Source organism: Zosterops lateralis (genome assembly GCF_965231275.1).
Source record: "Zosterops lateralis genome assembly, chromosome: 28".
Lineage (NCBI taxonomy): Eukaryota > Metazoa > Chordata > Aves > Passeriformes > Zosteropidae > Zosterops > Zosterops lateralis.
In genome coordinates, this window is record NC_139788.1 from 335,614 (window position 1) to 357,427 (window position 21,814).

General features: G+C 58.1%; 1 protein-coding gene and 1 long non-coding RNA gene across 2 annotated transcripts in view; both read left to right on the forward strand.

Moving 5' to 3' along the window:
* The first annotated feature begins 97 nt into the window (after positions 1–97).
* On the forward strand, positions 98–4,025 carry LOC310919793. The gene is made up of 3 exons (XR_014591865.1): positions 98–158; positions 571–737; positions 3,684–4,025. It is a non-coding gene; the product is annotated as an uncharacterized lncRNA (long non-coding RNA).
* A 6,598-nt stretch (positions 4,026–10,623) lies between these two features.
* PTPRU (protein tyrosine phosphatase receptor type U) overlaps positions 10,624–21,814 on the forward strand; it is a 58,841-nt gene continuing 47,650 nt past the window's right edge. The window contains exon 1 of the mRNA XM_083879234.1: positions 10,624–10,706. Coding sequence (XP_083735360.1) covers positions 10,634–10,706 — 73 coding nt within the window. The 5' untranslated portion in view covers positions 10,624–10,633. The remainder of the gene's footprint in view (positions 10,707–21,814) is intronic.

The following is a 21,814-nucleotide window of genomic DNA, read 5'->3' on the forward strand; positions in this document are numbered from 1 at the left end:
CCGTCCCGCCCCCGATCGGCTCCGCCCCTGCCTGGCCACGCCCCCTGCCCGTCCCGCCCCCTGCCGGCCACGCCCCCGCTCTTAAAGCGGCGCGGCCACTGGTGCGATGAGCGGGCGGGGACTCAGCGGGTCCCCTGGTTCTTTCAGGATTCAGCGGGGTCTGTTTGTGTTCCCGGGGCTCAGCGGGTCCCCTGGTCCTCCCGGGGCTCAGCAGGTCCCTCTGGTCCTCCCGGGGCTCGCTTCCCGCTGGTTCGTCCCCAAAGCGCTCTGGAGTTGCAGGCTGTGTCCGCGCCCGGGCAGCCAAAGCTCTCCCTGCGAGGGGCAGCGGGGATGGCACAGGAGGGTCTGGGTCCCCGCGGTCACTGGACTGTGGGGTGGTGTGGATTGGGAAAGACCTCCAGGATCGTCCTTATCAGACACCCCTGGAAGGGTTCGAGGGGCTCGGAGCAGCCTGGGATGGTAGAAAATGGAATGGGATGAGTTTTACCATCCCTTCCAACCCAAACCATCCTGTGGTTCTGTGATTTTTGGGGAGAAAAGTCCATTTTCTCTGTTTTTTTTTTTACCCAGCGCCTTTCCTACCCTGCCCCGTCCAGGATGGCCGTGCTCCCAGCAGGGAAATCTTTGTCAGATGATTGTTTTAAACAACAAGTGCCCGACACGAGTGGTGAGAATAAAAGGAAAACAACACGTTCTTTGGGGTCTGAATTCAGATTGAAGATGAAGGAAGAGTTCAGGTTTGGAAATGTCTCTCTTCCAAAGTGCTGGGGAAGGGTTATCTGCCTTTTTTTGGGGGATGATTTGCTTTGGGGTGTCTCAGAGGGTTCGGGGTGTTCCCACCAGGGCCCCTGTGACAGCACAGGGGGAGAGAGAGAGAAAAAGAACTTTTCCCACCGATTTCTTCAGTTTATAGAGTCCTGAGGCCACTTGTAGGTGGATGTCAAAGCCTCCCGAGTGATGGCACTGCCAGGACAGCACAGCCAGAGGACAAAACTGCCTTTCCCCACCTTTTTTTGGGTTTGTTTGGTGGGACCCTGGGCACAGCCGGGTCCTGGCAGCACCTCTGGGCCTCCCTGGCTGCTCCCAGCCATTTCAATCAGCATTTTAATCTAATCACAGCAATAAAATAACGGGGTTTTATAACCCCAAACCCTGCAGCTTTCCCAGGACGGCAGGAACAGCTCGGATATTCTGTGTTTTGGGGGTGCACAAACAATCTGGGGTGTCCATGTTCTGCCCCGGTGGCAAAGGGTTAATCACTAATTACAGCAGCCCTAATGAGAGGCCTCTCCACCCCCTACAAACGTGTGCACCCGCCATTTAGGATTATTTTGTTAATGTTTCTCCTGCAACAGGCACAAATTCCGGGTGATTGATGACCACTTCAGATCCTGGAATTGCACTTTTTTTACAGGAGTGTTTCAGGAAAATCCACTTTGCATTGAGGGTTGAGGGGTGGGTGGGCAGAGGAGGAGGAGGAGGAGGTGACTCCTGGCTGGGGGAAGGAGTGCTGTCCTCTTCTCCCCTCTGCTGTAACCCCTGTTATTGCTAATGAGTTCTGATTTATCGCATTATCATGATTTATGCAGCCACTGATTAATTGGAGTTATTAACTCTTGGGCAGGGCTGGAAAGGAAAAGTTCTGCCACTAAGGTGGGTTTGTTCCTGCAGGATGTGAGGGGCTGCAACAAACCCCTCCGTGACACCGGGGTGGCGTTTGCTGGGATTTCATCCCCAAATCCTGTCGAAGACGGGGATTTTATCTCCTGTTTAGGAGGAGCTGAGCCCAGCAGGTTCAGCCTGGCCCTGGGAGCCTCCTGTGGGCTCTGCTGCCTCCAGCTCTCTCTCCTGTTAATGTGGAATTGTTAATTAACCGCTTATAGGACTGACACACCTTTTAATTAAAGGGAATAATTATTTATTGCCTTTTCCCTTTTAATGGAGAAGTGGAAGGTGTGTCTGCTTTGCTGAGGAGAAAATGAGAAAACTGAGGCTGGAGAGGTTTCTGGGAAAGGCTTCTGTGGGGGGATTTTGATGTTACATCTCAGTGGCCACCCCAGGGCTGGCAGATGTGGCCAAACCCTGCTGGACCCCTGGACACCAGCTCGGGGGGCTGGGCCGGGGTCTCAGGGCCGGGGTCTCAGGGCCGGGGTCTCAGGGCTGGGGTCTCAGGGCTGGGGTCTCAGGGCCGGGGTCTCTCTCAGGGCTGGGGTCTCAGGGCTGGGGTCTCAGGGCTGGGGTCTCAGGCCACCAACAGGACAAGGCTTGTGGTACAAACTGCAAAGTAACTTCCTTGTCCCGGCAGAGAAGGGGATGCTCAGAATCCCCCTGGGGGAAGGCGGTGCAGGGGCTGAACCATCCCCAGAGCTCCTGTGCCCCCAGACCCTTCTCCCTGTCCCCAACCCCTGCACCCACCACCTTCCTCTGTGTCCACTTCGGCCACCCCCTCCCCACCCCTGCATTCTGTGGTGCTCAAGAACAGCTCAGCTGGTGATTTTCCCGTTTTGAGCCTCGTTCTCCCCCAAACCCAGCGCTGCTGGCAGAGCCCCATCGCTCTGACATCAATCGCTTTTTATCAGACGCGCCTGAACCTTTGGATGGAAAACACATTGTCCTTAAAGACCTGCTTTACATAATCCTTGGTTTATCCCTGAATCCCTCATTTAACACATCGGATGGAGCTGCTGGACAATCCCATCAAATATTGAATCCTTCACCTCCAAATGTGTGCCCGCTGCTCCACTGGAGAGGAGGGAGGTGGGATGGCATGGGATGGGATGGGATGCCCGCAGAGGTTTTATTTTTTAAACACACTGATGGCTGTTTTTTTGCCTCCCTGATTTTTTTTTTAATCCCCCTTTAAATTGTTTCATTGTCACACAATTAAGAAAAAAAAGAAAAAAAGTATAGATAGAAACAGAGAATTGATGAGTTCTGATCCTCTGCCAAGGGGAGGAATGAGGAGGATTCATCTCCAGCCGTAAATAAGGAAGGAGAGGGAGATGCTGAGAGGATCCAGCTGTGCTGGGACATTGTCCTCGCCTGCTCCTTCCCTTTCCCCTCCCGGCTTTTTCCTGCGCTGCCAACGCTCGGGTTGGGCAGAGGAGCTGCTCCAGCCCTGCACTTTCGGGGTGATTGATGCAAAAATGATCCTGGTCAGGCCTTTGTCCAGCTCGGGACAGGGCAGGGGCTGGTCCTGGGGGCTGGGGGGCGACCAGAGCTGGGGTGGGATGTCCACAGGGCAGTGTCCAGCTGGGTGGGGAGGGGAGATGGCGAGGGGAGATTCTGCTTTTTGGGGGATTCTGCTTTTGGGGGGATTCTGCTTTTGGGGGGATTCTGCTTTTTGGGGGGATGCTGCTTTTGGGCCCCACGTTGCCACAATGGCACCCAGAGGCAACATCCCAAGTGACTTGGAAGGGAAAGATCTCTTGAAACTGCTTGAAAAGTTGCCCAGATAAAGTAAGGCACCAAAATGTTGTCTTTTATCCTTTTTAAACTGTATTTTAACTTTTTTTTTCTTTTTTCCTTTTTTTTTTTTTTTTTTTTTTTTTTTTTTTTTTTTAATTTTTTTTTCTTTTTATTGTCCGCAGACCTGATTTTTTTCCCAGCATTGCAGGAAATTGTGAGCATGAACAATTATTCGGGAAAAGAACTGATGGGTGTCTGGGTTCTGTCTGTTCCAGGGCCGGTTGGGTTTGTTTGTTCCCATGAAATGCCCGATGAACCCTTTTTGTCACAAACTGCCAGGAGCATCCATTCTCCAGTGGGGTTTGGAAAACCACCAGAGCAGAGCTGCTGATGCTCCGAGGAGGGAAACAAGAGAGGGGAGAGCTGACACCTCCCCTGGATGTAAAACTGAACAAAATAAACCCGGACAAGATGTAAAACAGAATTAAAAATAATAAAAAAAATGTTGTATGTGATGCTGTTCCCTCCTTTCCTTGCAGCCAGATTTTAAATGGAGTTGGTTGCACACCCAGCTCTGTGCTCAGGCTCCAGCCTGTCAGCACGGAGACATGATTATGAGAAATTTGAGCAATAGCCAAACCTCAGGTCTGGAAATAAATGACATTTGTGATTCTGGATGTGACCAGAGACACAAAACGCCTCGGCTGATTTACATCCCCCCTCAAATTAAACCTCCATCCTGAGGCAACGCTGAAGGAGCAGCACAGAGAGTTTTGCTGTGGAGCTGCTTGGGGCCAATGCCTGAGCTCTGGTTGGGTTTTAATCAAGGTCGTTTCCCTGCGAGGTTCAGGGATGGGCAAATCCCCACAGCTGGATTGGCAGCTGGGCCGGGCCAAGGGCTGAGCAGATGGACACACGGATGGTCCCTGGTGCTGGGGAATATCTGGGGGGTTAAAAGCAGTTTGTGCAAATTCCAGGAGCGTTTATGGTGCTCCCAGACAGCCCCAAAAGCAGGGAAGGGACTAAAAGGGACCTTGTGCCCCAGTGATGTGATGTTTAACTGATTTATGTGACAGTTCCAGGGTAGGGACCACAGAGTAATGCAGAGCTGTTATTTCATTCCCACTCCACACTCACAGAGGACTTTCCAGGAATAATAATAATAAAATTATTAATAATAAATAAATATAAATATAATAAAAATAAAATTTAATAATAATAATAATAATTCCAGGGTCTTTCCAGGAGTAATAATAATAAAATTATTAATTAAATATAAATATAAATATAATAATAATAATAATTCCAGGGTCTTTCCAGGAATAATAATAATAATAAAAAAAGAGACAAAAAATGACCCGAAGGGAGATAAATAAGCCCAAAACAAGGTGACATGGAGGAGGAAACATTTGGGCTTTTCCTGCAGGGGTGGCCAGGGAGCAGCTGTGGCTGCTGGTGCAGCCCTGGGAGAGTCACAGTCACCCAGAGGTGACACTGGTGCTGTCAGTGTGTCCTCACATTTGTCACACTCCAGAGAGGACAGAGATGGGAGGGTTAATAGGGCGGCAGAGGGGGGACAAGCAGAGTCCCAATAAATGTTGGAGTTTTAAATTCTGAGGTGCAGCTGCTGCCTTGGGCCGTTCCTTGCCAGCCCAGGGGGAGGCCCTGGGGGTTTGTATCCCCCATAGGAAATCCCTGTCAACCCCCCTGGGGGGATTGGTGGCACAGGGAGGGCACTCAGGGCTGGCAGGACAGTGGGGCCCTGCAGGACCTGCCCCTGGAGCATCCCCCACAGGGGCTGGGGGTTCCACCTGCAGATCCGGGAACACTGCACGGAGCTCTTGGAAAGTGCAAGGGCAGCTTGAGGCAGCTCCTTCTGAGACGAAAAGCAAAGTTTCTCCCTGTAATTAGCACCTGGGGTGGACAAACAGCAGTTTGCTGGATGCCGGTGGTGCAGGGATTCAGTCACAGGTGGGACATTGGTGAGGTTGGGCCACTGAACACTCAGAAAATGCTGGAGCAGCGCCCGGGTGAGGATTGAGCTCTGGGGTTGGCACTGATCCTTGGTCTTCCCAATTCCCCAGGGAGAAACCCCAGCGCCCCTTGAGCCCAAACCAAGAGGTGGCTCAGCAAAGAGTCAGGTCTTCAATAACACCTTCCAACACCTTCTAACACCCTCTAACATTTCCCCATCTATTTCCCCTGGGAGCCCTTGTTCATTCATTGCCTTGAAGGGGAATAGGGAGTTTTATTTGGATGAAGGCACAGAAGTTATTTCATCCTTTCAGGCTGTGATAACTCATCTAATAGTCCCATTACATCCGGCCACGGGCGTCTGACCGCTCGGGGCTGGACAGACAGGGGGGAGGACAGCAGGGTGACATCATCTATTTTGTCTGTTAAGAGAGAAAAAGGAATTTTTTTTTTTTTATTATTTTTTTTTTTTTATTTTTTTTTTTGGCATTAGCAGAAGGCAGGTGATTTGAGAAAAATAGCAGGGAGTTGTTAGAAAGAGCTGTGTGATAGGTGGAGGCAGAGAAAAAGGAAAAATGGATATGGGGGGAAGAGAGAGAGAGACTGGAGTAAAGGGGAAAAATAAACAGAAGGGAAAATTGTTTTTGGGGGTGAAATTGCCTAAAATTCAGAGTGTGGTGTTGTGTGCCAGCAGCTCCACAGGAGCAGTTTGCTGCAGGGAAGGCACTGCTGGGGCGGGACTGATGGGCTCTGTGTCCTGTGGGTTTAACAAGGGAAAAATGAGGAATTACTGTGCTGGCAGCAAAGGGGGTGTTCTGAAATGAGACAGAAGTTAAAGGGGTTTGGTGTGCTCAGTGTGGAGATGCTCACACAGCGGTTTGGGGAGCACCAGGAGGTGCCACAGCTCCATCCCTGGGCTCTGGGATGAGGCTCCAGGGCAGCCCCTCTCCCTCAACCTGCCATTCTACAGAGAAATCTGAGAGCAGAAGAATCCCCCTGAAAGCACTGCTGGCTCCTAAGAGATCCACAGCTGTGAGCCCCAGCTCTTTATCTCCATCCTGGGAGAAACCATGAGATGAGATGTGTCCACACTGCCTGCGCCTGAGGCTGCTATCACAGAGCACCCGGGGCTGAAAACATTTCTCCCTCGAGTGGGAGGGATGGCTGCAGTGGAGACCATTTGCAATCACAGCAAGGCCTGTATTTTTCCTGCAAATGACTGTACTTGAGGAGTGATTACTTCATTTTTCACTTGATTGCTCCTGCAGGACACTCAGGGGGTGATGACATGGGGGGAGACCGGGCAGGGGCTCGTCCTGCTGGTGGCGCTCAGCGGGTGGGAGGAGATGCTTGGGAAGGGTTTAGGGGAAAGATTTCCACTCTGGTGATAGGATGGAGCTTGGTCCTAACGGGCTGTCACTGGCTCCATCCCTGCGGCTGCTTGGGGCAGTGCTCTCCCTCCCTTCCCTTCCCTTCCCTTCCCTTCCCTTCCCTTCCCTTCCCTTCCCTTCCCTTCCCTTCCCTTCCCTTCCCTTCCCTTCCCTTCCCTTCCCTTCCCTTCCCTTCCCTTCCCTTCCCTTCCCTTCCCTTCCCTTCCCTTCCCTTCCCTTCCCTTCCCTTCCCTTCCCTTCCCTTCCCTTCCCTTCCCTTCCCTTCCCTTCCCTTCCCTTCCCTTCCCTTCCCTTCCCTTCCCTTCCCTTCCCTTCCCTTCCCTTCCCTTCCCTTCCCTTCCCTTCCCTTCCCTTCCCTTCCCTTCCCTTCCCTTCCCTTCCCTTCCCTTCCCTTCCCTTCCCTTCCTTCTTCTCCCTTGTCCCTCCTTTCCCCCCTGGCTGCAGGATCAGTCCCAGCCATCCCTGGTGGGTGCTGTGCCCCCTCCAAACCCATGACTGAGTCTCTGTCTGCTCCCCTGGGCCTCCCAGTGCCAGGCAGGGCTTGGTCCTTGGCCAAACTCTTCTCTCTCTCAGCCCTGTGGGACAGGTGGAGACCCGCAGGACCCGCAGGGAATGGGGAATGGGCCTGTTGGGATATGCTGGCTGCAACAAAAATCCCATTTTAATTGTTTTTTTGAAGTGATTGGTTTTGGAAATACGATTCAGGGGTTTAAAAGGTGGTGGAAAGCAAAGCTCGGTGCCCCAACAGGCTTGTGCAGCTTAAAAACTCAGTGTTTCCTGGTTGATTCCCCCAGAATCCTGGGAATATCCTGCTCCTGCTTCCTCTTGGCTGCATTTCCCCCTGAACTGCTTCAGTTCACCCTCCCAGATTCCTCCCCAGCCTGGGCTGCTCATCCCTCCCCAGCCCATCCCTCAGCTGCTGTTGTCACCCAGCTTCTCTTCCCAGAAGGATTTGGGGAATTTTTCTCAAAAAAAAAAACCCTCCAGGGGGACCCTGCAGAGTTAGCACCGTGCCAGCCCTCTCCTGCCTCTGCTGCCACACGTCTAAGCAGCTTAATTCCCTTATCAGGCATTATTTTAACAGGCTTTTTTAGTGTTGCTGGGGAGAGGATTTGTTGGGATCACTCCACGCTCAGCGTGGGGCAGCACAGAGGGGGCTGTCCATCACCCCCTGCCCTCCCCCCAGACGGGCTGTCCTGGCTGGAGGACACAGCCCTGCTCTGCTTTGTCCCCACATCCTGGGGACTGATGGATCCTTGCCAGAAGTGCTGCCATGGGGCTGTTTGGGGGCAATTTGGGCTGCCGGGGGAGCAACTGGGAAGATAAATGTGTTATACCCCTGTGGCACAGGGAGGGGTGACACGGGGGACACTGCCAGGAGGGGTATTTGCAGTGAGTGACCCCAGATGTGCTGAACCCCTGTCCCAAGAGGAGGGGGCCAGGAGGGGGCCAGGAGGGGGCTCTGCAGTGTTCCCAGGGCCCAGGGCCATGCAGTGTCCTGTGTCAGTGCAGTGTCCTGTCACTGCAGTGTCTCCAGGCTGTGCAGTGTCCCCAAGGCTCTGCAGTGTCCTGTGTCAGTGCAGTGTCCCCAGGGCTCTGCAGTGTCCTGTCAGTGCAGTGTCCCCAGGGTGTGCAGTGTCCCCAGGGCTGTGCAGTGTCCTGTGTCAGTGCAGTGTCCTGTGTCAGTGCAGTGTCCCCAGGCTGTGCAGTGTCCCCAGGGTGTGCAGTGTCCCCAGATAACGAAGCCAGCCCACACAGCCCAGCAGCATCCGCAGGGATGAGCTGAACTCGGATGGAGCTGCAGGCAGTGCTGTCCTACTTGCAGGGCTGGGAGCTTCCCGTGGATTCACTGGGCTCAGCCACACTCAGGTGTGTCCCCTGTCCCCCTGTCACCCCCCCGGTGCTGGTGACAGGGTGATGTGTTTCAGGACAAGCCAAATCAATGCCAGAGACTCTCCCTGTGTGATTTGGGGTAAGAATTCCCAATATTCCCAGCATTGTTTTCTCTGCTTTCCAGGTTTTCCTGTGCCCAGTTTCCCCCCTGGAGCCACAGCCAGGGCAGGTGAGCCCAGCACAGATCACACCGGAAAGCTGACGTTCCCCTCCTCCTCACCCCAAACCTTTGGGAAAACATTTTCCTCCAGAAATAGGGCTGGAGAGGATGTCGGTGAACAAGGGGCCTTTCATCGCTGCTGGCAGTGCTGGCGGGGCCCGGGCTGCCAGAGCTCTGCTCCTGTGCCCTCGGCTGGGAGAGACACAGAGATTTCCCTCCTTTTACATCCCCGTGGGGTTTTCTCCCTTCTGCTCACTCTGGGTCAGACCCTGCCCCTCCCTCTGCCCCCCCGGGGAATGGGGGCTTTGCTGGGTGTCACCGGGATCTCAGGTGCCACTGCCACCCCCCAGAGCCCTGTCCAGCTCTCCCTGTCACCCTCCTGTCCCTGTCCCCAAGGACATCCAGCCCGTGTGGAGACCCAGGGGGGTTCAGTGTCCTGGGGTGAGCAGGGGGCTCTGTCCCCAGTGTCCACCCCACGGGGTGTTGTCTCTGCCCAGAGCCTCGGGCACAGCCTGGGGGTGATGGGGGCTCTGGGGGCTGGGGAACCCCCCAGGGCGGTGTCACCATCACCTCCCTCTGTCCCAGCCTCCTCCCCGCACCTGGAGACCCTGCAGGACCCACTCCGGCTTGGTGGGGACCCCTGGAGTCACCCCCTTGCACCTGGGGGGCCTGGAGGCAGCCCCCCCACAATGGGGGCTATTCCTGCATCCATCCCTGCACTCCCGGGAAACCAGAGACCCCACCCCCCAAAGCCTGGCAGGGAACAGGGAACCCTCTTCCCCTGCAGCAACAGGAGACCCCGCAGGGACGGGGACCCTCCAACGGGCTCTCCCTGCAGCCGGGACCCCCGTGTTCCCCCCATACCCTGGCGGGGTCCCCCCCGCACCGCCCCCAGACCAGAGCCATCCCGGGCCGCCCAGGCCCCCCTCCCCGGTACCGGAGACCCCCTTCCCTAACCGGGCACCGCCCTCGGTCCGGTAATTCCCGGGACCCCCATCTCGGCCTCCCTGGGGCTTCCCCCCCTCTCCCCCGGTGTCCGGTATCCCCCTCCTCGCGCCCCCCGCTACGGGAGACCCTCCCCAATTCACGCATCATCCCCCCTGCCCGTAACTCCGGTACCGCCCCCTCCCCTCGATCCCCCCGGTACCGGAGACCCTCCTCCCTTCCCCGAGCGCCCCCCGCCGCCCCCCAATTCCGGGAACCCCCGAGAGGAGCGGAGACCCCCCCAAATCCCCCTGTAACTCCGGTACAGCGCCTCCCCCGCTGCCCCCGGTACCGGAGAGCCCCTCGCCGCCCCCCATCTCCCGGGAACCCCCGAGGGGAGCGGAGACCCCCCCAAATCCCCCCAAAACTCCGGTCCCGCCCCTTCCCCGCTGCCCCCGAAAGTTCCCCGCGGCAGCCCCGCAGGTGTCCGCCAGGGGGCGCCGCCGGCCCGCCCGCGGTTCCCGTTCCCGTTCCCGGTACCGGCGGCGCCCCCCCCATTCCCCCCCCCCCCCCCGTTCCATTCCCCCCGCGGGCGGCGGTGACGTCACGGCGGTCTCGAGCCGCCGCCGCCGGTATTTGAGGCTCGGGGCGGGCGCGGGGCCCCCGCTGCGCCCCCGCCGCGCCGGAACCGCGGGCGCGCAGCGGCGGCGGCGGCCCCGGCCCGGCCCCGGCCGGTTCTACGGCCCCGGCCCCGCCGCCCCCCGGTGTCCGCCCCCCGCCCGGTTCCCCGGCCCCGCCGCCCCCCGGTCCGCCCCCCCGCCCCGGTCCCCGCCCGGTCCCGCCCGCCCGGTCCCGCCCGGTCCCCCCCCGGACCGGCCGCACCATGCGGAGCGCCCGGGCGCTGCTGCTGGCTCTGGCTCTGCGGGTCTACGCGCTGGACACCGAGACCCCCGCCGGTAGGACCGGGGCACGGGGGGGTGTAACGGGGCATGGTGGGGGTCTGTGTGTGTACCGGGAGAGGGGGGTCCTGCCGCCCGGTGCGGTACCGGGGCCGCCCCCGGGGTCCCGCCGCCGCCTGTTCCCACCGAGGGGTCCGCCTCGGGACCCCCGTTCTCGGTGAAGCCGCGGGATCCCCCTCGCTCCCCTCCGGGATCCCCCTCGCTCCCCCCGGGCACCGCCGAGCCCCCGGTACCGGGCCGCCCCCTGCCCCGCGCCCCGGCCCGGAAAACTTCCCCTGGGGGAGAGGAGAGAGGACCCTCCCGGCCGTGCCCGGGGGGCGGAGGGTCCCGGTGCTCTCACGGGGGTCCCAGGGGGGTTGGGGACCCTCGGGCAGGAGCAGGTGGCGGGGCTGGTCCCGCCCTGCGCCTCCCGGGGGTACCGGGGACTGGCACCGAACCCGATCCATCCGTTAATTTGATTAATTTCCGTATTTTATATGTTTTCCTTCCCCCCCGAGCCCCCCCGAGCCCCCCGGAGAGGCCGGGGAAGGGCCGGTGCGGGGGGTCGCTCCCATCCCTTCGGGGGGCTGCAGGGGGCTCGGGTGCTGCGGGGAGTGGGGGTTTGGGGTCCTGCCGGGGGCTGCCAGCGCTTTTTGGGGAGCGGGGAGTTGGAGCCGAGGGGTCCCTGGGCTGCCGCCCCCGCTCCCGGCAGCGCTGACACGTTAAAGCGCATTTTTACCTCGTTCTTTGGTTTTTTACCTTTAAACCCGATCCGCTCACCTCCGCACGGTCCCTGCGGTGGTGCGGCGGTTTGGGTTTGGTTTTTTTGGGGTGGTGGCATTTCTCCAGAGATCACAAACTGTGACACCCCGAGAGAAAACAAACGGCGGGTGACCCGAGCGAGGGGGGCCGGAGCGGGGGGTGCGGGGTGTGAGACCCCCCAGGCCCCCCCGGCTCAGGGAAATTGGGGAGTGGGTTTGTGTTTTGAGGTTGTGCTGTATTTCGGGGGAAGCCGCTGCTCTGAGCTCCGCGGCTGGGCAGGGGGGGCGATGGGGAAACTGAGGCACGGAGCTGGCGGGGGGCTCGGCGCTCTAATGGGGGTTCATGGGGGGGGGGGTTGGGGTTTGCTGCCCCCCGGCCCTGCTGTGTGTGCGATGCTCGGGGGGCTCCGGGCTGAGGGGCCGCACCGGGAGGGGCTGGGGGGGACTGGGGGGCACTGGGGGGGACTGGGGGGAACTGGGGGGACTGGGGGGCACTGGGGGGCACTGGGGGGGACTGGGGGGGACTGGGGGCACAGGGGGGACTGGGGGGCACTGGAGGGGGCACTGGAGGGGGCACTGGGGGGCAGTGGGGGGACTGGGGGGCACTGGGGGGGACTGGGGGGAACTGGGGGGCACTGGGGGGCACTGGGGGGGTTTGTGGGAGCAAACCCTTTCCCTCGGTGGGTTCCCCTCCCCTCAGGACAGCCAAGGGCAGGATGAACCCGCCGCTGGTGCTGGAGTGAACCGGGGTGTGTTATCTCCATTTCCCCCAGCGCAGAGCGGGCTCGGCCCCGCAGTGAATCCACAGGGATTTATTTTCACCCCGATCCGCTCTTTGCTGCCCCTCCTGCTGCTCCGGCTCGGCCAAGGGGGGGTGCCCGGCTGTCCCCGGGGCTGCACAGAGGGCACGGCTGGGAAAAAAAATAATATTTAAGCCATTTGCAAGTGCTCTGGGCTGCTGGGGAGAGCCAGCTGCTCGTCTTGGTGGATATTTTCATATCAAATGGGGGTTTTTTGGGCTGTGTCTTTGTGAGGAAGGGGCGCAGCGTGGTCCCTTCCATAGGAGGGGAAACTGAGGCACGGGGAAGGAGTGGCGAGCCCTGGTCACGGCTCCCCTCGGCCTTTGGGGCGTTCTTTGCCTCTCCCTGCAGCCTTTAAACTTTTGTGGCTCGTGAAGGTTTTGCAGTGGCTGAACTGTGGCTGCCATTGCCGGCCCGGGGGGACCTGCTGGGGATGGGGGCGCCGGCTGAGCCCCTGAGCCGAGTAATGCGGGGCCGGTGTGGGGTCAGCGCTGGGATGTGGGTTAGGGTCAGGCCACCAGCCCCATCTCCCCCCCCGAGCTCTCTGCAGCAGGACACGGAGCCTTTCCCTGCTGGGGGACCGTGGCCGGGGGCTCGCAGGGCCCCGTGAGGGGCAGGAGCTTGTGCAGGGTCGGGTATTTCCCTCCGCTTTGTGCCTTCCCAGGAAAGGGAAAGCACCTTCCTGCCAGGAGAGGCGGATGTGGCACCGGGGGATGTGCTGGGGGCACTGGGGGATGTGTTGGGGGCACTGGATGTGTTGGGGGCACCGGGGGATGTGTTGGGGGCACTGGGGGATGTGTTGGGGGCACTGGGGGATGTGTTGGGGGCACTGGGGGATGTGCTGGGGGCACTGGATGTGTTGGGGGCACCGGGGGATGTGTTGGGGGCACTGGATGTGTTGGGGGCACCGGGGGATGTGTTGGGGGCACTGGGGGGTGTGCTGGGGGCACTGGATGTGTTGGGGGCACCGGGGGATGTGTTGGGGGCACCGGGGGATGTGTTGGGGGCACTGGGGGGTGTGTTGGGGGCACCGGGGGATGTGTTGGGGGCACTGGGGGGTGTGTTGGGGGCACTGGGGGATGTGTTGGGGGCACTGGGGGATGTGTTGGGGGCACCGGGGGATGTGTTGGGGGCACTGGATGTGTTGGGGGCACTGGGGGGTGTGTTGGGGGCACTGGGGGGTGTGTTGGGGGCATTGGTTGGACTCAGTGATGTTTCCCCACCCGAATGACTCCAAGGTAAGGCGCACCCCTGTTTCTCTGTGCCGCAGCCCAGGAATTGAGCAGGGAGATGTTCGGGGGTCCCGGCCCCTGTTCCCGGCGCTCCGGGGCCGTTTCCCGGCCCTGGGAACACACAGCCCCGGTGATGGGACACAGATCCTGCCGGGATCCTGCGGGACCTGGCTGTGCTCGGCTCCAACCCCCCTTCCCCGGGCATCCCCTGCCCATCCCTTCTCCCCACCCCGGTGACCGTTAGCGGGCGGGGACAGCCCTGCCCCGACCCCAATCCCGGCCCCGGGAACGGCGTCTGTTCCCATTCCTTCCCTCCGCCCGGGCTCAGGGTCACCCGTGTCACCCCCCGCGGGGACAGGGCACACCCGGGGGGCCCGTCCTGCCTGCCTGGCCCCGGCTGGTCCCACAGCCGGCACCAGCATCCTCCAGCCCTCCCCAAACAGTCTGAGCCCCTCCAGAGACGCCCCCAGCCCCAGCCCAGCGCTCCCCGGCAATCCTGACCTCCCGAGGGGAAGCTGCAGGAGAAGGGATGGGCGGGGGATGTTTGGGGTCGGGGCAGGGGCTGTCCCTGCCCGTTAACGGCCATGGGGGTCAGGAGAAGGGATGGGCAGGGGATGTTTGGGGAAGGGGGTCAGGAGAGGGGCTGTCCCCGCCCGTTAATGGTCACCAGGCTCAGGAGGGGCCGGGAGAAGGGAAGGGCAGGGGGTGCTCGGGGAAGGGGGTCAGGGCAGTCCCCGGCTGTTGCTGGGGTCCGGGTCAGTGTTTTGTGCCCTCCCGGCGCTCGGTGCCGCTTTTCCCGGTGTTTTTTCCCTCCACCCGCCTGTCCATGGGCTCTCCCGCCTTCCCCGAGCGCATGAAACGTGCGAGAGCGTTACATTTTCCTTGTCAGCTTGTTTCAGGCTTCCTGGTTTATTTATTTATTATTTTTTTATTTTTTTTTTTCTCCCTCTTGCGTGTTCTGCCGTGCCGGGGAAGAAGCTCTTCCTCTCGTTCGCTCCCACGCGTGTTTTTCCAGCCCTGGCAGTGCCGTGCCCTTTCCCAGACGGTGCAAACCCCCTCGGGGCTCCTGCGCTGGGGCGCTCCGGAAAATCCTGGTGACGTGCTGGAGCGAGCCCAGGGCAGAGGTTTCTGTCTGCCGAGCCCTCGGCTCTCCAGGGCGTGCAGGGGGACACGGGATGTGGTGGATTTTCACTCTCCACGAGGGAGAAGCAGAATTTGGGGAGGCTCCGAGTGATGCTGATGCTCCTGGATGGACTTTTTCCCTTTTTCCTCTGGCTTTGTATGTGCAGCTCCCTGGTGGAGCCTGGCAGTGCTTTTTTTTTTTTTTTTTTTTTTTTTCTCCCCCATCGAGACTTGCAGTTAAATTTATTTCGTGGGTTTTTTTTTTTTTTTTTTTTTTTTTTTTTTTTTTTTTACCCTTTTCTTCTTGTTCCAAAACTCCCGTTTCATGTTCTCCCCCGGGTGCTGGAGCTGCCCCGGCCCTGGGCACAGGGATGCTGTGAGTCACCTCCTGGCCCACAATGCACATTTTTCCTTTTGTTATCTAAACTAAGAAAAAACCCAGCGCTATTCCAGCTGCCCTGGGAGCTTTCCCAGAATAAACCCCGCAGGATCTGGGGAAGGAGTGACACCCCCTTGGAAGGCCGGGACAGGTGTTGGTGGCTTTAACCCCTGCCCTGCCGGTGACAATCCCCCTGCTGCCTGTTGATGTTGTTTTTTCCCTCATCTGCACCTGGGATGGGGCTTTTCCCATCGCTCCATCCCCCAGTCCTGGCTCTGCAGAGGGGCTGGGGGCTCTGAGGACCCCAGAACACCCCCCAGCAATCTCCTTCTGGCTGCAGCCCCTCTGCAGGGGTTTGTGCTGTGCTTTGGGCAGCCGTGTGAGGGTTAAACACGAGGGGCTGTGGGCAGGGAAGGCAAATCCCTGCCGCATTCCTGGGAGCTGGGAGGCCCTGGAGAGCCTCATCGACCTGGCCCTGCCATCTGCCTGCTTAAACCCCCTCAAATAAGGTTTTTAATAATCTATTATTGACACGCACTATAATTGTCTTATTAGACGTGTCTGGGAGCCCTTAGTTACTGCACCAATAAATGTCAAGATTCCCAAACCTCTTCTCTCCCGTGGCAACTCAGGGTTTGTTTTGCAGCTTTCCTGGGATTCTGCTCCCCCATCCCAGCCTGGAGACCCCTCCTTTTACTTGGTGAAACTGAGGCTTTCCCCTCTGGACAAGAAGGATTCCCAACACTTTTTTTTCCCCCCTGGAGCTAATCGCCTCCTCCTTGGCAGCCTCAGAATAAACAGATCCTGGAGATGGAGCTTTTCCTCCCCACTGCAGGTGGCTTGGCTGGAGCTGCTGGTGCTTTTGGCCGTGCTGGGAGGGGTGTGGGTGGGTTTTGGGGTGGGCAGGGGGTGCCAGCCTGCAGCTGGGATGTGCTGGGGACACGGGACCTGCCCCTCTTGGCCAGGTGACAGGTGTTTCTGGGGAGTGGCTGTGGAGCTGGCAATGCCACAGGGACTTTCCTGTGTTTTCCTGAGCTGTTCCTTCCTGGGAGTGGCAGGTTCTGCACCTTCTGCCCGGATCAAAAGCCAAAGTCCAGCTCTTCCAGCTGCTGGAAGGCAAAGGCAGGGGAGCCCTTTCCCCTCCCTGCTGCCAGCGCTGGGGACTCACGTCAGCTGCCCTTTGCAGCTGTTGTTTTATGTTTTTTTTTTTTTTTTTATATTATTAAATCAGGAGTGTTGTTCCTGCTTGCAGGGTGGTTGTTGGCAGCAGCTCCTTCCTGTCTGTCTGTCTGTCTGTCTGTCTGTGTGCTGCTGCAGGTCCTGCCTGGTGTCACAGCCCGGGTCTGCAGCTCCTGCCTGGGCCCTGCTGGGGGAACATGTTTCCTGCCTGTTTCCAGCCTGTTTCCTGCATGTTTCCTGCCTGTTTCCAGCCTGTTTCCTGCTTGTTTCCTGCATGCTTCCTGCCTGTTTCCTGCACATTTCCTGCCTGTTTCCTGCATGTTTCCTGCACATTTCCTGCCTGTTTCCTGCACGTTTCCTGCGTGTTTCCTGCCTGTTTCCTGTGTATTTCCAGCCTGTTTCCTGCATGTTTCCTGCACATTTCCTGCGTGTTTCCTGTGTCTTTCCTGCCTGTTTCCTGCCTGTTTCCTGCATGTTTCCCACACATTTCCTGCCTGTTTCCTGCATGTTTCCTGCACATTTCCTGCCTGTTTCCTGCGTGTTTCCTGCCTGTTTCCTGTGTATTTCCAGCCTGTTTCCTGCCTGTTTCCTGCCTGTTTCCTGCGTGTTTCCTGCACGTTTCCCGGTCCCATGCTTTGCACCCTGATTTCTCTCACCTGGAGAGTGAATCCAGTTGTGGATTGTGGCCACCAGGCCGGGGCTGTCTCTGTTTCCTGTCCCTGTTTCCTGTCCCTGGATGTCTCTGCCAGACCCCAAATCTGGTGCTGGTGCTGCAGGAGCAGGACAGCAGAACTTCCCCCTGTGCCGTGGGGTACCGAGGGGTGCAGGGGCTGTTCCTGTGGGTGCCTGGCCCCTGGGGTGCTCCTTGCTCCAGAGGGGAGGCTGGGCTGCAGTGGGAATGCCAGGAATGCAGTCTGGGGTCTCGCTGTGTGACCTTGACTGTGTGACAGATTCACAGCTGGAAGGAGCCTCCTGACTGGCGTTGGCCATAAATTTGTTATTTCCTGACCCTTCCTGCCCTCCCGAAGTGCTCCAGATGTTGAGGAGCTGGAGGAGGGTAAGGGAGGAGGGTGTTTGGCTGCCCCAGTGTCCTGCAGTGGGGATGGTGGCCCCACTCGGGGCTGGGGGGCTCTGGGCTGTCCTGTGGCCTGGAGACCCCCCTGCCCACCCAGGGTGGGCCCCTGGAATCTGGGAAAGCCCCGTCCCCAGCAGGGGTGCAGTGGGAGCAGAGTGTTGCACTGCAGCTGAGGGGTGGTGCGAGTGCATTGCAGCTGGAGCAACTTCCTGAGTATTTTCTTGTCATACACAATTTTTTGATGCCTTTTTAAAAAATTGGGCTTGAAAAAAAAACACTGGCAAATCACCGGTGATGGGGTGGCTGTGCTGGCACAGCTTCCCCAGCTCCCTGCAGCCTCCCTGGGCTGCCAGACCGTCCATCCTTCCCTGTTCCTGGGCTGTGCTGGTGCTGGGGAGCCCTAAATGAACCAACAACTGCTCTGGCTCCCCGGAGTCCCCGTGTGGATCCAGCCTTTGCTGACATCATTAATGAATCAGGGTTGTGGCTGGGATGGGGCGGCGGGGGATGCTCTGAGGATGAGGGACAGGGACACTGGTGAGCTGAGCCTTAACGAGGCTGCTGTCCCCACAGTCCTGCTCTGGGGACAGGCCTGGGGGACTGCTGGTCACTTTGAGCTTTGTGCTGGAGCTCTTCAGCCTAATTAGCCCAGTCAGCTGAGCCAGGGGTGTGTGTGGCCCTGTCCAGCAATCAGACCCTGGATGGGTCAGGATGTCCCAGAGCAGGAGGGCACCAGAGGCGAGGGGTGGCCAGTCTAGGAGAGGGGATAAATCACTTGCTGTGGCTCAGCTGCTCCCCCAGAGCTGGGGGCTTGACTTTGGGGCACTGCCCGAGGGATCTTCTTGCTGTGTCCTGGCAGGAGATGAGGGAATGGCTTTTCTCCAGAGGGGATGGAACATTGTGGGCACTTACAAGGAGGGATGGAGTACAGCAAACTGCATTCCCTTGCTTTGGATGGATTTGGAGGTGTCTGCGGAGCTGCTGTGGGTTTGGGGTGCTCTGTGGGGCTCCTCGGGGTGCAGAGCCCTCTCTGTGCTGTGCTGTGTCACCCTGGGGCCTCGGGTTGCTCCAAAAGGCTGTGATGGTGGAGGGTTCAACAGCAGCAGTTTTCAAGGCTGGTCAGGAAGTTGAGGCAGGTCCACTCAGGGATGGGGTCTCCTCCAAAGCCCTTCCCCACTGCTGGCATCCCCAGTGGGGATGGGAGCCTGTCACAGCCCCACACACCCTTGGGTGCCGGGTCCTCATCTCCTGCCAGCACATCCTGCCCTTTGGCAGAGGTGAACTGACACCCTGGGTAATTACCTGTGTAAATGCTCTTTCCTCAGGTGCTCCAGTGTAAATTGAGTTAATGCAGGTGGGTGGTCCTGGGCACCCCCTGGCACCCCAAAGTCCTCACTGGGACACCTGGTTCTGTGTTTTTGGTGTCAGTGGGGCACTGGCTCTGCGCCCTGTGGCAGTGGGTGCTGCAGCTTCCCAGTGTGTTTTTTTGGGAAGGAGCAGCTTGGGAAGCCCCCAGTGCCAGGGCAGGCTCTGAACTCTCCCTGTGGTGCAGGTTCAGCCACTTCCCCTCTGGGGCTCTTCTCAAGGACTCTCTTATTTCTGTTATTATTATTTCTACTTATTTTTACTGTATTTTCATCTGTCTGCTGAGTGATAATATCCCATTGATTTTTCTGCAGCCAGCGACCAGCCTGCCTTCCCTGGATTATAACAATATTAAACTAAAGCAGTGCCTTCTCCACGTTGGGCTATTTCTCTTTATATCAGCTGAACTTTTTATTTAGTCTCTCACCCAGGCTGCTGCCTGGGGAGCTGCTGGCTCTGAATGACATTTCTCTTGCAGGAAGGCTGTTTTCTGCCTTCCTTCCCATGGAATGGTGGCTGCAGCTGCTCAGGAAGGGGAGCTGGAGTCTCTCTGGGGCAGGATGTGTGCAGGGAGCAGGTGGGAGGTGCTGGGCACTGGGATTTCGTGGCTCTCCCATGGAGTTGCAGTGTGCTGTGTGCACTTCAGGGGCTCCTCAGTCATTCCTGCACTCTCAGTGTCATTCCAGAGTTTTTTCTGGAGCAGATGGAGGGTGTTGCAGGTCGGGATGGATGAGTGCCCAGCCAGTGCTGACTGGGGTGGCTGAGCCAAACTCATGGACTGGTGAAAACAAAGCTGTTTTTTCTGGGCTGGATTTGCCATTTCATTACCTGTGCCTGGCTGAAGGGTGCCTGGCGTGGTCCAGCATTTCCCCAGAGCTGTGACAGACCCTCTGGCCACAGGGATCCTTTTAATTCCTCCTGTGGGGGCTCCTGCCTTTAACTCCCATTGCACCAAGCCCTGGCACTGGTGGTGGATGTGCCCACATCACACACTGTCACCTTCCAGCCCTGCTGTCACCCAGCCCACGCTGCTGTTCCTGCCTCTCCTGGTGGCACAGGAGGAGGAGGATGATGATGGTGACCTGGATTTTACATGGCACTGAGCCTTACTCCTCTTCTCCCCCTTTATCCCACCCAGGGCTGGCTGGGGATGCTGCTGGGTGGGGGCTGAGGGCTCTGCAGCTCCACTCTCTGCCCTGAAAGGCCATAAATGACCCTGGAGCTGCCTCCCAAAGCCCTCCCAGTGCTGGCACCAGCTCCATCCTGGGGGGATGAGTTCAGTACCATGGAGAGGTGGGATCTCTGTGGGAGGGGAGACTGAAGGTTCTTATCCCCTGCACAGTGGGGTTGGTTTGGAAAACTTGGTCTCTCCCATGATTTCTGCAGCTGGTGTTGGAGTCCCCCAGGGCCTTGGTGGTGCTGCCGTGTCCTGGGGCAGCAGCTTTTCCTGCCTGAATTGATGCCAAAGGAGCATCTCCGTGTCCTCAGGCATCCCTGGGATGTGCTGTGCCCCCTGGGACTCGTGGTCCTGGTCTCTCTGGGTGTGCAGGGCCCTCAGCAGGGACCTGACAGTAATAAAGGAGCCAAGGGGTGACACGAGCTTTACTCCTCCTGCCTTTTCCAGTTTATTTTAATTTGTTCCCATTTTTTTTCCCCCCAAGGTGTCGCACAGCTCCGCAGCCCGTGAGCTGTAATTGCACAGGGAGTGATCAATAACGGCACCGCGGAGCCTTCCAAAGGTTTCCTGCCTTGTTTTTCTTCCCGTGGAGGCCGAGAGGCAGTGCTGACGATGTTAATTAAGTGATGGTTCATTATTAAAGCACTTGTGCTGCAGGTTAGTGGCCTCCTGGCTGTGCAGCTCGAGGGTGTTTTTGTGCTGCAGGACCTCTCTGGAGCAGGGTTTGAGTTAATGGGGTGATGCTGGTCCTTCCTTGGTGTCCTGGGCTGTGGTGTAGGATGTGCACACAGTATTTATCCCATCCCCATCCCCATGAGCTGTTGGAACCAGGTGGGGCAGTGTTTTCCCAGGCCCCTCCTTTGGGCTCTTCTGCTCATGGCCCATCAATGCCTTGCCCAGGACTCACAGGGAACTCCCTCCAGGAGCTCTCTCTGTTTAATGGGCCATCAAGGAGCCACTGCACGACTCCTCATCCCATTGGGAGATGCTCCCAATGCCCAGGGGGAGGAGCCAAGCATTCCCACCTGGAGAGAATCTGGGATTTGGGACAGGACAAGCAGCCCTGAGCCACTGGATTCCCAGAGGAGCAGAGCTCCCAGACCTTTCTGTGGGATCACTGCTTCAGGAAGAGCCCCTCACCTGGACTGCTCCCCCCACCCTGCTCAGGGTGTGTTCTGACTCTGGCAGTGCTCCTTTGTGTTATTGCATTGATTTTATTTTATTTTTACCTTTTTACCTTTCTTCTTATTAAATTATATCTCTGACTTGGAGCCTCTCACTCGTTTTGCTTTCAAACCACAACACGTGGGAACAGCCCTGGCTGGATCAGGTGCTCTGCAGGAACAGCCCTTGGATGGGATGTTAAATCCCCACATCCCCTCTGGACATGGAGCTAAAGCCTCCTGGCTTGTGTCCCTCTCAGGGGGACATTCCTGGCCCCACCTGCACTGGGGTGATGCAGCACAAGGAGTGCTGACCCCTCTGGAGCTCAGAGATGTGGAGCTGCAGTTGGCGGCTGGATTTGCCTCAAGGAAGGATTCTGGCAAGAGGAATTGTTCCCCCTTTGCTTTTCAGTGCATTTTCACCACACAGTGATGTATGGAGCACTTGGTCCTTGCCCAGGCACGAGCCATCCCCGGTAGCACTGCAAAGGCTTTGGAGTTGTATTTTTCCCAGTTGTATTTGCTTCAAAATGTCTGTAATGAATAATCCAGATTTGCCAATTCTCTCCTGTCCCTGGGGTTCCTCGGAGGCTGCTGGGGCCTGGTACTCGCTGCAGGGGGTTTGGCAACTCCTTGTGGACCTTCAGGTAAAAGTCACAGAGAGTCTTTACCGGCCAAAAAAACAGGGGGGAAAGGAGATTTATGTCTTCTGTAGTTGCTAGCAGATGGATATTGTTCTCTAGTCCTGCGTGTTCCAAACACTGAGGTTATCAGGCATAAGTGACTTATTATGCAAATCCTCCTTCCTGATATCTGGCTGCTCTCTCCCTGGAATTGAATTGGCCAAACCCCACGCGTTCCTGGAGCTGCTAA